Genomic DNA, 16099 nt, shown 5'->3' with positions numbered 1-16099 from the left:
GGAATTTTGAATTTTGATGCGTAAAATGAGATTAAGTATTTTTACAACATTAATTAAAACCGAAAGTTCACTTTTTTTTTGGGGGGGTTTGTAGTGTTATAAAACACAATGTTATTTTTTTAAATACTATTTTGTGTTAGAAAAGGACAGATATCAATACTAAAAATTAAAAACAAAATTGGATTTATTTTAATTCTAATAATTCAAGTAGGTCAACAATGATTTTTATTCAATTTTTATTTTTGATGATTTAGCTTACTGAATATAAAAAAAATCCTTTAGCAGTAATTACTTCGACCGAAATATTTGGAATACCTCGCGTATTTCCGGTTTTCGGTCCGAGGGTTTCGCAAAATAGCTTTCTAAAACCCATCAATACTTATATCATCGTCTCAATTTCTATATTTTTGACCATTTGTATTCTAAAGTAAATTGTTTAATAGTCCATTTATAGGCACCGTTGTTTGCTTACAGCGAAAGTTTCTCTGGTACTTAAAGACAAAGGTGATACCTCTATTTGGAATATAAAGTGCGATATTATGTAGTTATATTCGTAGTTACTGCCAACAGGTCTTTTGTTTGAAACACTCTTAATTTCATTAAAGAGGTTAAACTCCGCTTCTTGCGTAAGGTGCACTTTCTTTGATTCATGAATAATTACGTCATTGAGATTTTTTTTAATTCATTACAAATTCGATCTTCCTTTCATTTTGCTCATATCATGTTGAGACGTGTCGACGACAACTACTCTTGTTTTTTTTTTTAATTGTTTGAATTGGTTTGCCAATTACTTAAGTGATATATTTTTATTTAATTTATGAGTAGTGTTTAAAATTTTATAAAGTATTTCTACGTTACTTGTAGTTAATAATACTTTCTGCGTATTTATAAAGTACGAAACGTTTGGTATTGAGGTAATTATTTTCAAAATTGAAGTAGGTATCAGTTCCAATGTTTAAGATTCTTGTCTATCTAGATTTTCAATGCATCTTTTCCATTCAACAACGTACTCATTTAAACTATTCCTAATTATGCCTCTATGTATAGGAGATGGCCTCTACAGACTACAATGTCGCATAATTATTCCTCCATTACCGCCTCAAAAGGTTCTATTGACAAAGTATTCAATCACATTTAAATCGGAGAGAGTCTATTGTCCCGATCTATTGAGACATTTTCCAGCTTCATACAAAATTGATCCCTATTTTGAGAAGGTTAAATTTCAAACTGGTGCTAGCTATTTTCTTAGAAGTTGACTGTTATCTAGGTACAGTATTGGCTAGGAGGACGAAGAGTTAATCGTCGTTGGTCGTTTACTGAATGTGTAAAGGGAAATTTCTCTGACGCCGTTGGTGACGTTAATGATTTATGAGCTTTTGTCGGTCGTTGGGTCCTTAACTTAAGTACCTGTTTTGCAGAATATTCTTTAACGTTACTTTGACGTGTGGTTTTACCATTTAATATCTTAGTTTACACTTATGCTTGGAAAACAATAGATCATTGTTAATTTATATTTTACGATCGAAATATTTGTACTACAGAAGTTTATCGTCTTGCGTTGGAAATTAATTTTGTTTTAAAGCCAGTAAAAAATAAATAATTGAGAATGACGAGGGAAAAGTAGACAATTTACAAAATAGTATCAAGACTTTAGGTGAAAGAGAAAATAATAATATTACTACCATAATACACGTATATGGTGATTATAATAAAAACAAATTGAGCTGGAACAGTGACTTGGAGATTCAAGCCTTAGTTGTTAATGTCTACAAAAAAACGAAAGTGTACTAACGGCTTGTCATCGTCGCTGGACATTTTAATGTCCATCGCAGAATTGCTATTTACTTTAATACGTGTTTTGTTCTCAATAGAAGCAATGGACTATGTTGTGGAGTTGATGAGGCTATTGTATACAGGTGCTATTAGATTTACCGCGAGAAATAAATTTCTACGGTTGACAGAGGCGATGACTATGCAACTTATGGCTTAATATGATAACTATAATAATTTACTTGAGATGGTTGGCTCTAAGTTTAAAAGTACGTTACTCGTTTGGGAGAAATATTTACCTTATTGTCAATGGATATCTTTAACCATGGAATATTATGCTAGGGCCATGCCATTAATATTTTTTCATAAGTAAAATCATAATATTTATGCCTACTTATTTTCAGCGACTGGAAAATGATTCATTAAATCAGAGTAAATATATAATGTACCTGAACTACTAGAGTTTAAAATGGTATATAAAAAAGATGGAATAGTACGAAATTTATTTAAATATTTTCTTTCTCAAAATGTACCGTTGCTTCTGGGTGTGGTATTAAAATAGCTTCATTGCTTCAAGTGAGTTTACTGTATATTGTGGGAATAAGCCTGACTCGAGCAAAAAGTGATGTTAAGTTATCGTCATAGAATGTAACTGGTTCCGTAGTATTTTTGCAAGTTTATACTGGTTTATAAGCTGCTGCGTTAAAAGGATCGCATCGTTTTTAAGCTTTATGTAGGCTTAAAAGTTTTAATACTATGATATTTTATTTCTCTCTTTAAGCACTAAGGAACTATTTAGCGAGAAATAACTTGATTTTTTTTTGTAACTTAAATGTGTTAAACCTTCCTCGTACAGGGTGCTAATGATCTAGAAAATGGTTATAGTGGCAATCATCGACTTGACGAACTTTGAAAGCCGTTACTAAAATGGCTAGAAAAGAAGAAAATTATAATTCAAAGGGCATGTCACCGTTTGTCTTGTAACATGGCGCTTAGTATTTCATTACGCTACGAAGGAGAAAATGGCGTCTTAGTAGTCAACAGAGGCATCTGTATCATTTCCTTCCTACTCGGCGTTCTGCCAACAAACTACATCAAACAGTTTGTTAAAACCATCACATTTCAGAACCTTCGTTTAACTATTTATAACCATACATAGACGTTCAGATTTTTAATTAAGTACAATGATGTAAAAGGAAACTTAATACTAATTAGTCTCATAAATAAATATGCTAAAGTCATTATTCTAAAATCGTAATTTCTCTTTTTTTATTTTGAAGAAAGTTGTAAAGGTTGTGGATTTGAATATTATTTGAATATAAAAGCTAAAGTTGATTAGATTCATGTTTTAGTTAGTATTCAGGCTTAAAGTGATAATATGGTTAAAATTTAAATTATTATTTTTGTTAAAATAATCATTAATGATAATATTAGCTCGATCATCATAGTTTGTATAAAAAACACTTCAATTAACGTAATTATGCCAATAGCTCAAATTAGTCTTATCTCTATAACTTTCAGTAATTTGCAGCAACACTGGAACTTCCATGTAGATATGTGTAGACGACTATAAAAAATTATGAGTTCTTTTCTTGAAGGGATCCCGTGATTTGAATAAAATATAACCTCATAACTATCTCACTGCTCTGCTAAGGATTGTTCCCTTCACACTCACAAGTCTGAATTTTGCTCGTTCTTCTTAAGTTCACTTCGTACTTTAGTTTTGCACTTCAGATATTCCAAAAATACCATATGATATCTTCGTGAAACCATTCTCAAACGGACCTCTAAAAAGCAGTTTGTGTGAAAACCATGAATCTGCTAGACTAGTGTTTAGTTTCACACGATATAAAAACATTTTCTCTTAGTTTTTTATTACTGCTAGCATTGTCTGCGATGATAAGCTGTTGTACAGGTTCCGGACTGTGCCTAACGGAATCATTCATGGAAGTCACTTGATAGGCATTTTTATTAAAGGTTTGTTATTTGTTTATTTAAACGGACTTATTTAGGAAATTGCTGGGAACTTTGAAAAGGCAGTATTTTTTATTATTTCCCAGAGAATACTTCTACTACGTAGCTATTGTGATTGCCCTTCAAATTCGAGTCTAGCTCTAAGTAAGGGCGCCGTTTCGTCGGAATCCTGATAATAAAATATACCTGAGTAAACAATTGCATTTAAGTATGAATTATCCTCAGTGTTTTTATTCCTACCCTACTACTATTATAAACGAATACTATAATATCAATAAACTCAAATGGATGTATATTCACGAAAAAACTAATCAAAGAATTGATGGAGTAACAGAAAAAGTACTTTTCCATTAAACTTGAAAAATAGAGATGATAAAAAATGTGTTAAACCTTCCTCCTACAGGGTGCTAATGATCTAGAAAATGGTTATAGTGGCAATCATCGAGGTAAGTCCAGCAACTTTGAAAGCCGATACTAAAATGGCTAGAAAAGAAGAAAATTATAATTCAAAGGGCATGTCACCGTATGTCTTGTAACATGGCGCTTAGTATTTCATTACGCTACGAAGGAGAAAATGGCGTCTTAGTAGTCAACAGATGCCTATCTGTATCATAGGGGAAGAAAAATAGAGGTGATAAAAAGAGCGACTGCTCTTATATATTCATATTTCAACTATATCAATTAAACGACCAGGTATAAAAAATCATAGAGTGTCTTCATTTCTTTCACCTGAATGAGAATCATATTGCTGTCATTTGCGTCTATAGGATCACCTTGTGGGAATAGTGCCAGAAGTCTGAACTTAATGACTTAATAGATTCGTCATTTCATATACCCTTAATACTTGACGACTTGTTTCTTACCCTTGAATATGATATTCTGCTTCCTTCGTATATTTTGGCGAAGGATTGACTATCTTATCATGTCTCTCTTTTTCGTTCTATGTAGGTCTGTAATGTTCCAGTTTATTATTTTTTTAATTATTCTATTATCTATTTGGTAATAGACTTTTACTTCCTGCATCCAGTTTTTCAAAATGACGGCACTATAAAATTAATGAAATCAATAGTAATATACTTTTGTTGAATCAATTCTTTTTTTTTTGAAGAAGAATCTTCGAAAAATATTTAGATTTTAGAAATCAAAAGTGATAATCAAATTCAGTTTATCTTAGAACTTTATATTATTTAAATATTATGCTAAATTCGAAACCGTAACTGTTTAAACAATCGTAAATTTCGCATTCAGTTTGTAAAAACATTTATTTTATTTAAATTATAACATGTCGAACATTTTTGAGAATCAAAGATAATAGCCAGAATTATTGATCACAAGTTATCAAAGTACATAATAAAATATGATAAACACTCTATACCTCACAAACTTTAACAACTGAAATAGAGGTTGTTTCTCCAAGCACTGATCCTGATAGCGACATAGAAACTATGCTTACTCTTTATGGTCAGACTACTTTAAGTTCAAGGACACACGAAGAAAAAAATATTTTTATGAAATAAAGCAAAACTTGAATCCGATTTCAACAGAATGAGACCGAAATTTTTAACTGGTACTTCTTACATATTTTTATAATTTTATTAGCTTTAACATAATTTATCGACGATATACATTTAAAGCTTCCGTACATAATGGGTAAAAATGAAACATTGTTCTTGAGTTACCGCTGTCTGTCTGTCTATCACCAGGTTATACTTATGATCCATGATAGGCAGGCTTTTTGTTGCTTGCAGGTGTTTTCTGTTGCCGCTATAACAACAAATAATAAAAATAAAAGTCGACGTTAAGCAACGTCGTTACAGTCATGAATTTCTTAACCTTATACGGAACCATTCTGCCGAGAGTCCGACTCGCACTTGACCGGTTATTAGATAGGCCCACAGAATAAGTTAAAACTTCCAATCATAAAAACCATAACTGTCCAGTATTTTGAGTTATCACAACCTCACCCAAGCAACCTCATAAAAAGTTAATAAAAATTCAAAAGAGCATGTTTCGAATCACGTTCTATAAAAACTTTCTTTCTAATCAATAATTGTGTTCGCAATAAATAATATTAGTGCGTAAACTGGGCGAAGCCGCGGGCTATACTTGTTAACGTTTATGTCGAATATTTGATAATTATAGTATTGGACCTGTTTCGGTTCGTCGCCGCGAGGTAGATGTTGAAAATGACGCCACAACGTCTGCCGAAGCTGCGATTAAAAACTTATATAACTATTTAATACCTCATGAAGTTTCTATAAGGTTTGAGATGATGGTCGAGTGAATGCAAGTCATGGAGGAACAGGTGATAATGAAATTGATGAAGTTAAACATATATTTATCGCTTTCATATTAAGTACTTATAACTTACCTTGAAACAGATGGGATATCAAACATAACCCATTTACCCAACCAACCTAAAATTACACCGCAATCAACTACATAATTGTTATAATACATTAGTTACTTATACAAATCATATTTTATCATCTGAAAACCATATTACAGTCACCATAGCCATGTAAAAGCGAATTTCTCGTGTATTACAGCAGAAATCTCGACAACGAAAATGGAGGATTTAATATGCTTACGGTCTCAATTCGTCTTCGAAGTCTTGATCTGAAAAACTTCTCTATTTTTCTTGTGATTCAGTTTATATTCCATCATTTTCATTCTCTTCATCAAAGATATTTCAATTGATGGCTAAAAAGTAATAAGTACCTCCTATACTTATATTTGAATGACTGTTATTTTACTATTGAGGTCACCAATCCAAGTCACGTGTACGTCTACCAACGCTTTCCTTCCCACTCATAAATTATTTCACTGTAGTATAGTGTTGCATAATAAATTAACATATTATGATAGCCAAGTAAAAGTATATAATATGCAGTATTAATACTTTAGAAATTTGTAGCATAATCGATGAAAACATTTTATGTAAGCTTATGTTAACGTACCATGTAATTGTGTGAGATGTATGGGTTCATTGTATGGGATTATTGGGTTTGTGTTTAGTAATAATAGTTATATCTTTTTATACGTTTTAGGAAGAGTTTTAACAATTATAATCATTAGTCTGTGTAAGTGTGGGTTCAATATATATAAATATTTTTTTTTTTTATTTTAATTTGCAGGAATTATATTCTTTTACTTTTTGCCAATTTGCTTTTCTTTATAAAAATCGACTCGCGCATCAAGCAATTTTATCCTTGCAATGCGGGGGATTTTACACACTTTCAAGTCACATACACAAAAACACCTAAAAGAAGTAAAAGTATACGTGGATCATACAAAAAGCATGTCCTAAGCGAGGATTGAACCCGCGACACGACGGTCAGAGTAGATTTGGCTTAGTAACGACTCGGCTATCCGTGATCTATCTTTTCTTTATTTGAATAAGCTTTCCAACCGGAGTTGACATTAAAATAAATCAGGCCTTTGAAAAATGAAAAAAGTTAATAAAGAGACTTGTAACAATCCTTGAACTAGACTTAGCATATTCAGAAAAGCTATATTTAATGTGCTATCTTTATTCCTATAATATTTTTTGTCAATATTTTCCAAAAATCTCTCACGAAACTGGTCCACAATGTGTCATACAGATTTTTTTACCACGTCTTAAATAAATACAAGCTTCGCTTCGCACAGCGTGAAAATCTTTATGTCGGCATCAGCGCTGTACTGACATTGATTGAACCCAGCCGTCATTAGCCTTACTAGTTTTATTCACATTTCTCACAACCTATTAATTCAAGACCATCTAAAACCAAGACTGTATAATACTATCATTCAATATTACCCCGACAAACGGCTTAAAAAGATCAATGGGAAAAGACAATGCTTGAAGAGGAAAAGAGACGTATAGCAAGAAATGTATGAGATGACCAATCTATAAATAGCAAGAACAATGACATCCTTGAACGCAGAACAACAAGCAACTTTTCTCATCGAATATCTCACAGTTACGCAACAAGAGAAAGTTTTTTTTATTAAGTAATTTGTTACCTGTAACATTATACTTATATGGTTTTACCATAACCGTGTATTGTTTCGAAATATCTGCGGAAGATACAAATCTTGGTAATGAATGTGATGATGTATTTGAGATTTTTATATTTAGAGATTGTAATGGAAATGCTGATGGTAAAAAGGTACATGAAGCTGAATTGAAAGGTCAAGTAACTCTCAATGAGGTTATTCTATTGATAGATGATGGTGTGATATTGATGTATTTGCTTTCTTAGGTTGCTTTACCGTTATGTTAAGATGTACTAGTAAATGGGTCGGTGGACAATGAGAGAACAATTTTAACATTTTGATACTCTAAACAAGAAATTTTTGCTACTATTTTTATACGCACATTGTTTTTTGTTTTCATACATGATTTTGTAATATTGTAATCTAGTGATGTTTGCTCATTTTTCAATGTATCTAGTATCACTTCTAAATGATTGATACGCGTCAAAATTCGTCTTAAATTGGGAAACAACTTCATAAAACGGTAGAAAAAATAACAACGGTAATTTTTAGTTCTTTATTTGTACGAATCATTAAGTAATATATAAATATGTACATGGAAGTAGAAATATATTAAATGATATTTGTACTTACATAGCAGAATATGTTACAACTGCAGAAGATGAAAATAATTATTAAATAAAGGTATAGGTGGTATATTCGACTATTAATTATTTACGTAGATATAATATGAGTAGGAAGAGAAGATATATAAATATATATGAATAAAAAATAATATATAGCTATTAATATCACAATAATACTTGTATACACATAATAAATATAAGAGTGTACACATAAAAATATATACAAATTAGTCTAAAGAGTTATTATAAGGACTTAGTAAGAACAGACTAGATATCATATAAAGCCTGATTCACACATCAAGAAAGTAAGAGTGCTTTTAAAGCTTCAAAATAGCAAATAAGCCATTGATTTGTCTCCTTATGTAAAAGTGAAAAAGCATTTTTACATAAGTCCAAACTTCAGCACTCTTCTATGAAATATAAGTGTACGTGTAAACCAACCATAATATTTAGTAGAATAAAATAGGATATGTTTTGAAGTACAAAATACACATATACGGATACCGTATAGGGTTTGAAAATACTAATATAGTACATCAAGAAAGACCATACAAACTTAGAACAACATTTTATGGGAAAACAGTAACAAGATTTCGCGTCGGTAAAAATCCCTTACAAAGGGAAATTCGTTGTAGATTAAATAAATACGCCTTAAAACCTATAATAAATAAACTCAGTACATTCCGTTCACACTATGTTACAAAAAGTATTGGACTTAGAATAGCTCCTTTAGGGACTCCTTAGATTTAGTCAGACTTGACGTGGCCTGAGTAGGCTAAGTCCTGACCGTCATCCATGGATCTTCCCCAGCCATGGCCGGAGCTGGCGTAGTGTTCTTCGTGATGAGGATGAGCGACTACTTCGTAGCTGGTTTCATGGTGTTTGCTTGCCAAAAGCTTCTTGAGAGCCAGGATTCCGGCGACGAGGAGGGAGATCTTGGCGAGGAGCACGGCCTTGGCGGCGGCGAAAGCGATGATACCGAGGAACAGAGGGATGAGAGCGGTGATCTTCAGTTTGGCGAGAGCGAGGAGGGGGAGGAGCTGCTTGATCTTCTTCTTCTTACCACGAGCTGGAAACGTAATAAAACGTTTTTTTTTAGTTAAAATCAAAATATAAAACAAATCTTACAGTAGGTCACTTGACATAATACAAAGCACAAAGTTAAAGTCACAATAACATAAGTTACGAGCGAACTATTACGAGTTTAGTTATGAAACTTAATAATGCGATTCATGAAAATTGTATGCAAAACTAAATTTATACGCATTATTGAACACAATCAAAAGTAAAAATGTGCTATTAAACAAAATAGCGATCTAACTTCTTTCACGCCGCCGCGCCGCTTAAACTCAATTATATCAACCAACAAACCATCTTTTTTTTATTCTCATTTTGAAATTGTCGAAAATTGTTGAACGACATATACACTTTTTTGCATCATACAAGTGTACATTTCGAAATACAAACAGAAAAACTATTCTGTACAATTATTATCTTATTAAAATTTTGAAGAATGACTATAAAACTGATAAAACAATAATAGTTACTCGGAACAGTTACTATGCGCACACGCAATCGCTTCATTCACAGCAAGTGCGGCCTCGACGCCATCTATGACATTGACCGTGAACTAGCTGAGCGTAAGCTTGCCCTGACTTTAGCTTTTGTAACAATAGTTGGTGCTTTAGTTTTAGCGCTAAGTATTCAAACCATATGAAGTTACAAAATTATGTTTTGTGGTCCAATAAATGATAGGGATGACAACATTATTATCCTATCTTAATTATTGTAGTAGCTCTTTCAATTGGAATGTTTAGGAAAGAACGATTTGTTGCAGCTATAGGAGTATAAGCACTGAACTCTGTCCAAAGCAGGGTAATAAGTGTTCTGCTCCTAATGAGACTTCAGTATGAAAATATTGACAACAAACTCTCATACATAAAGCGTAGATACTTTCCCTCTCGTTAATTTAAATATAATAGAAAACTAAAACATCCACATTAGAATAATTTACATACTAATTGAACACTGATCACTGTACTTTGTTCAACCAATTGCTTAATTATTATAATAATCTAATTTAGATGACAGTAATTTCGCATTTTTATCCAAATGCCCTTAAACTTACAATGATGTGAAAGAGAGGTATTGAGAGACAATGTCATATTGATAACTCATGATGAAAGAGAAAACGAGAGTGAAACAGCGGTACCTATAAGAACTGTACGTACATATGTTAGCATCTGGGTTCCTTTAATATTTACTTGGAATGGATATAATATGAACTGACTGCTGTAGATTTTATCGGAACTGTAGTAACTATAGATAAGGTAATTGATAATGCATACTATGAAAAAGCTGAAGACGAAATTTCCAAATTTGAAAAAGGTTTGATTAAAAAAACTGCATCAGGGCGTAATGTGTATAACTCAGCACGAATGTTTTTAAACATAGTGTACATAGTAAATGATAGACAACATATATTATGTCTTCACGAAAATACTACTTAAAAATAATAATGGTGTCCATGAGTCATAACACCATAATTGGTATCAATCGAAGTCGTAACACGAACACATATCATAATATTGGAAAGGCGACTTTCATCGGAGAAGAGTCGAGGAGTGCCGTTTACACGATTTCTCGATGACTTGTTTAACTGGTTTAGAGGCAGGACTTGGATGCTATTGCCGTAGAGGGAACGTGCCGCTTTCCAGTTGTTTCTACGAGTTTGTTGACAAGCTCAATGTGAATGCCTTTAGTGTTGTGACATTAATGCTGTCGCGGAAGTCTGGGTGAAGGTGTGTTCCGATTCTAATCGAGTAATTTGAGTTCCGATATCGATAAGTAATACAAAGTATGAAACCGGTGTTTATCGATTTCACGTGCGCCCAGACGGCCTGTCTCATTAGCGAAGTGACTGGCGTTTTTGGGACTGTGGTTTTTAAATATTATTATGTTGAGACATCAATAGAAACTATACACTGTTATCAAAATGTTTATACTTGTTGCCACTTACGATGATGGGGCGATATATTTGTTAGAAAAATTCCATGATACTTAACACCATTCTTAATGTTACGTGACCCCAATTTCCTTAATTTTAAATAATAACGATGGTAGTCGAAAATGTTGAACAGCACCTGGAAGGCGTGTAGGACATTTATACGTCTACATCAAGGTCCACTGACGAGACTAAGTAGGAAACTGCATTCATGTAACATCCGTGAAGGTGTTAAAGACTTTCTCATGTTCACGGCCATTTGCCTTAAGGTCTTGGACAGAAAACTAGCAGACGTTATGATTGAAGATCTTACGCACATCATGTATGAAAAATTGGAGATGAATGACTATGACATGCATTGCAAATGATGTTCTTTAAAGACATGGCGAGAAAGCGTTGAAAAACCTCGGATTTTCATCAGTAACATAATTTTTCTATGGAAACGACAATTTTAATTCTGAGACGCATATAATAGCAAACACTTTGGAAAAGTACTTGATCTATTTAACTTACTTGTCACGCTATAAACATGACACGAAACAAGACTGACTGCCCACATTAAGAAGATAATCTAAAACAGGTAGATGCTACAGATGCATACAAACTAGACGAATGTAGCACAAACGAGGTAGAAGATAGAATCTCTAGTTAACAATTAAGGTACAGTTCAATCTAATCACAGTATTTAGAAAATAAGTGCTGTAAATTATCAAGTTATATCGGAAGCAGAGAGACGATTAGCGAGTTATTAACCGCATTTACTTTGCAGGATTTGTGGGCTAAAATGTTATTTAAACCAAGATGACGCTCTACATGGCTTCAATTTAGTCCAGAATTTAGTGTAGGAACGAACATAATAGGGGATATTTCTATGACTTTATGACAGGTTCTAAATCTTACGATTATTTATTTTTTCAGATAAGAAGAACAACAATGATGTAATTAAAAGTCTAATCAACTAAAATTATTGTTTATAAGTTCCAGAGTAAGGTTTTTAAATCGATATTGTTTTGGTTACAAATATGACTCTACTTATCTTAACAGGTGCATCATTAACATGAGTTACATATGCAAGTAGAGCATCTTTCCGTTCATATCCGTATACTGTTAGGTATGTATATCGGGAAATCGCATGTTATAAGTTTAATAGAATTTACTCAACCGTTGAAATTCAGAGCATGAAAATTCTGCGTTGTTAACTAATGGGCCAATAGGCTTTCTATTTATATCATAACTTAAATTAGCTCGATGGTCTATAAAATGATGTTGTTAGGTTGTACTTACTACATACGTAACGCTAAGGATGGTACTTACTTAATTTTCGATTTTTACCCTAAAAGAAGCTATGAAAATTGCTAATTCCAGAATTGATTTATTTTCTATATAGATTAGAGCAACTGATTTTTTTCTTTTATTTTGGGTAAAGCGTAATGTTGCTTGGTGACAACCCTACAGATCGTTAGCACCGCCACCTGCATTTGTAATATGTAACGGTACAGTCAAGCTATAACTTGAACAGGTATTAAGTACAGTCGACTCCATTCTGTGTACCAACATTATCATAATTATGGGAATTTACGAATTACTTGAAACTTTCCAATGTCGTGTTTTCACCTCTTGACAAATGTTGGTAAATATATTTGTCCAACGTTTTACGACCAAACATATTTTCAGTGTATTTAATAAGTTTCTTAGGTTTTAATGTTGTAGTAATTCTGGTTTTTAAAACTTTCTTCTCATATTGCTGGCAATTGTATATTCGACGTTTGTATTTTAGTTAAAATATTTAAGTGGAAACGTAAAAAAATATTGTAATAGGAATTTACTGTAATAGGACTTTTGGTTGCATCGTATTAAAAAAATTATAGGAATTTGGAAAATCTTTTCTTTTACTGAATTCCATAGAAATTACCATCTGATAACATAAAGAGCAATTTTCGAATATTTAATAAACAAATGACATCCAAATGTTTGCCATGCACATAAGCCAACAGAAGCTATGAGTCAACTGTGAAATTTGTATTTGCCATGGTCAATACTATGTAATTCTATGGCGCTCTTGTAGACCAAGATCATCTTGAGTAAATTCCAGATCACGGTTAATATAATGATAATGATAAACACTAAAATAATTGTAAGAAATGTGGAGTAGAATACAGAAAGCAAGAATGAGGAACAGATGAATTAAGAAAATGACATATTATGGTAGATTGCAAAGAAATTTGAATCCTACTAAAAATTGGAACCTTTGATGATTATGACAAACACATTAACGTAGTGATTCTTAGTTATATTTTAATTAAGTGTTAGTGCTATTCAAATTAATGCATTTAATTCAAATCTATTACGATTCTAAGTCACATCCTGTTTCATAATATTCTAAATCTCATGAGCATTCAAATAGAAAACTTATTTGAATAATTATGAGTAAATTTTGAATTTATAATGAATTCGTTTATCATACAGAGAAACTACGTACGTGACTCAAAATAAATTCTAAAACAATTACTTTGCTCATTTTGATCATAGTTTCAAACCACAATTATTGGTCTATTATTTAGATACGGACCAATGAATTTTCTATTTATTTAAATGGAGTAATTTACATCTGTTCGTTTCTTTGCTTCCAAAGATCCGATATCCGCTATATCATCAGCGCAGATTGAAATCGAAAGCTTAACCGCGAGCAGTTCTTGGCCATTAACATTTACATAATACTGACATAGTATAACTTCCGAATTAACAGACAGCTTGATTTATGTTCATAATTATTATTACTTTTTAATTGTTTACTATGATTTATGCTTTGATCGTGCTAAATTGTATCTTCCGTTTTCGTAAGTGGTTATAATTTATTGTATTGTTCAAATTGTTTATACTAACAATTATAATATTTAACGTGTTGGGACTTAAACTTTGCGTTTGTTTATAAAATTTTAATTGGATGTTTTTGCCTTACCTTCTTCAAGGGACCTCTTCATGCCTTCAACAGCAGATGACGGCAGTTTGAACTGGATGACATGGTTTTCTAAGAAATCAGCAGCGGAGTCCACCAGTCTGGACTCGATCTGGGCTTCCCTGGCCTTGGGCTCTTCGGACAGAGGCTCCAGGGCCCTGGCAGACCTGGGAGAACCATTGCTGAGTATTGCCACACCATCAGCTACATTCAGCTCCCGCGCCGTGTTCACAGCCTCCACATATTTCAACGTCTTCTCCTGCAACCAAAAGATAAGTACTTAGTAACACGTCACTAATAACACTCATTTGTTTCACATTATTCACTTCACTGATCGAACCTTTATGCACAACGTCGTGTCTCCGTCCACGCACTCTTTGACGACTCCGAGTAGGGAGCCGAAAACTCCAATTTCGTTGGACTCCTTCTCGAGCGCCGGCATCGCCCGCGCCGCGGCGACGAGAACTAGGACTGCGATGTATCGTATCATGGCGTCGAATCAAACTACCCCTACAGAAAGCTTAGCACAAAGTGTAGCGACGTTGTATATGACGGCCTGTTTTAAGCCTCTTACCCCACTACCGCGGCGGTCAAGAAAAGTGAACCCGATGTCGGTCGATTAAACTGGTACCTACGAAATTATTTCGTTGTAACTACTGACAGTTTTCGGGGAACGCACGTGGTTTTTTGTGGTGTGGGCGTGGTTGTGCATTGTGATAGACAAGTGCGGTGCATCGTGATTATATTACGTTTTTTTTTTTTATAATTTAGTTGAACAAATTTAAAGCAATATGTCCAAATTTTGTAGGGATTTGATCCTTTTTGGGATTTAGTTCTAGGTATATATTTTTAGGTTAAAAGGATCTTTACTAGTGTACTTTATCAACAATTTTATTCAGTCAGTGACCTTTGTTAAAATAATTTGTAATTGAAAAATCTATTTTTTGTGGTGTATTATCATTAGGTAACATTGTTTGTGTAAGAAAATACCTATATAATTGTGACTAGTCTATTTGTGCAACTGCGTAATCTATTTTGATTCAAGGGAATAATAAATGTATTTTAAAGATTAAAAAACTAAACATAATTGGAATAAATCTGTGAAATTTATTTTTATTGTTCATTGAATTCATTTTAACAAGGACATCAATATATTTTTACAGTCAAAAAAGATTTAGTATTTCTGTCTCATAAATTTTAAATAAAATATAAAGCGTGAGACAAATGTTACAAAGCAGAGCCCAAATTATTTACTGCGGTTACCATTGTACTACACGCCTTACAAATTCCACTCCACTTCGCTCATCACTTTTCTCACGTTTCCATACAAAAATATTCCATTTTCTTTCTCATACAGGAATGTTTATCGTCATATCTACTACAAGATTAAACGATGTTATTAAAAAGCAAGAATGGTGTTAACCTAAAAACTTTTTCTTCCCACAGAGGAACAATGGGCTGAGGGTGATCATAATTAGTGATTACAACTTTCCTTTTTATAGCAACTAGTTTAGTATCAATCGACGTATTGTTTTTAAGAATCATCGAACTAATTTTAAAGACATTTTTGGTATTATCATTATGTTGTTTCAAAACTTTTCTTACATGTAATGTATGTATAGTTAAATGTCGTTTGAGTTCTGAAAACAATCACTTTGACTCTCTCATTGTTCAAAGCTGAAATGCAGGCATTATTTTCTAATTGTTCAATTATGTCAAATTGTGTCTACAAGAATGTATCTACCCTTAGTGCGAGTATATTAATATCCTCTTCTAAAATGAGGTCAG

General features: G+C 32.7%; 1 protein-coding gene across 1 annotated transcript; it reads right to left on the bottom strand.

Annotated features, from left to right (window-relative positions):
* Positions 1 to 8267: 8267 nt before the first annotated feature.
* On the bottom strand, positions 8268 to 14906 carry LOC113498691. The gene is made up of 3 exons (XM_026878809.1): positions 14652 to 14906; positions 14315 to 14570; positions 8268 to 9420 (listed from the first exon to the last, which is right to left on the bottom strand). The coding sequence occupies exons 1-3, from the start codon at positions 14799 to 14801 to the stop codon at positions 9098 to 9100; spliced, it is 729 nt and encodes a 242-aa protein (XP_026734610.1). The 5' UTR covers positions 14802 to 14906; the 3' UTR covers positions 8268 to 9097.
* Positions 14907 to 16099: the final 1193 nt, after the last annotated feature.

The sequence above is a fragment of the Trichoplusia ni genome, chromosome 1 (genome assembly GCF_003590095.1).
Source record: "Trichoplusia ni isolate ovarian cell line Hi5 chromosome 1, tn1, whole genome shotgun sequence".
Taxonomy (NCBI): Eukaryota; Metazoa; Arthropoda; class Insecta; order Lepidoptera; family Noctuidae; genus Trichoplusia; species Trichoplusia ni.
Note: the sequence above shows the minus strand (reverse complement) of the source record. Positions and strands in the feature narration are given on the sequence as shown.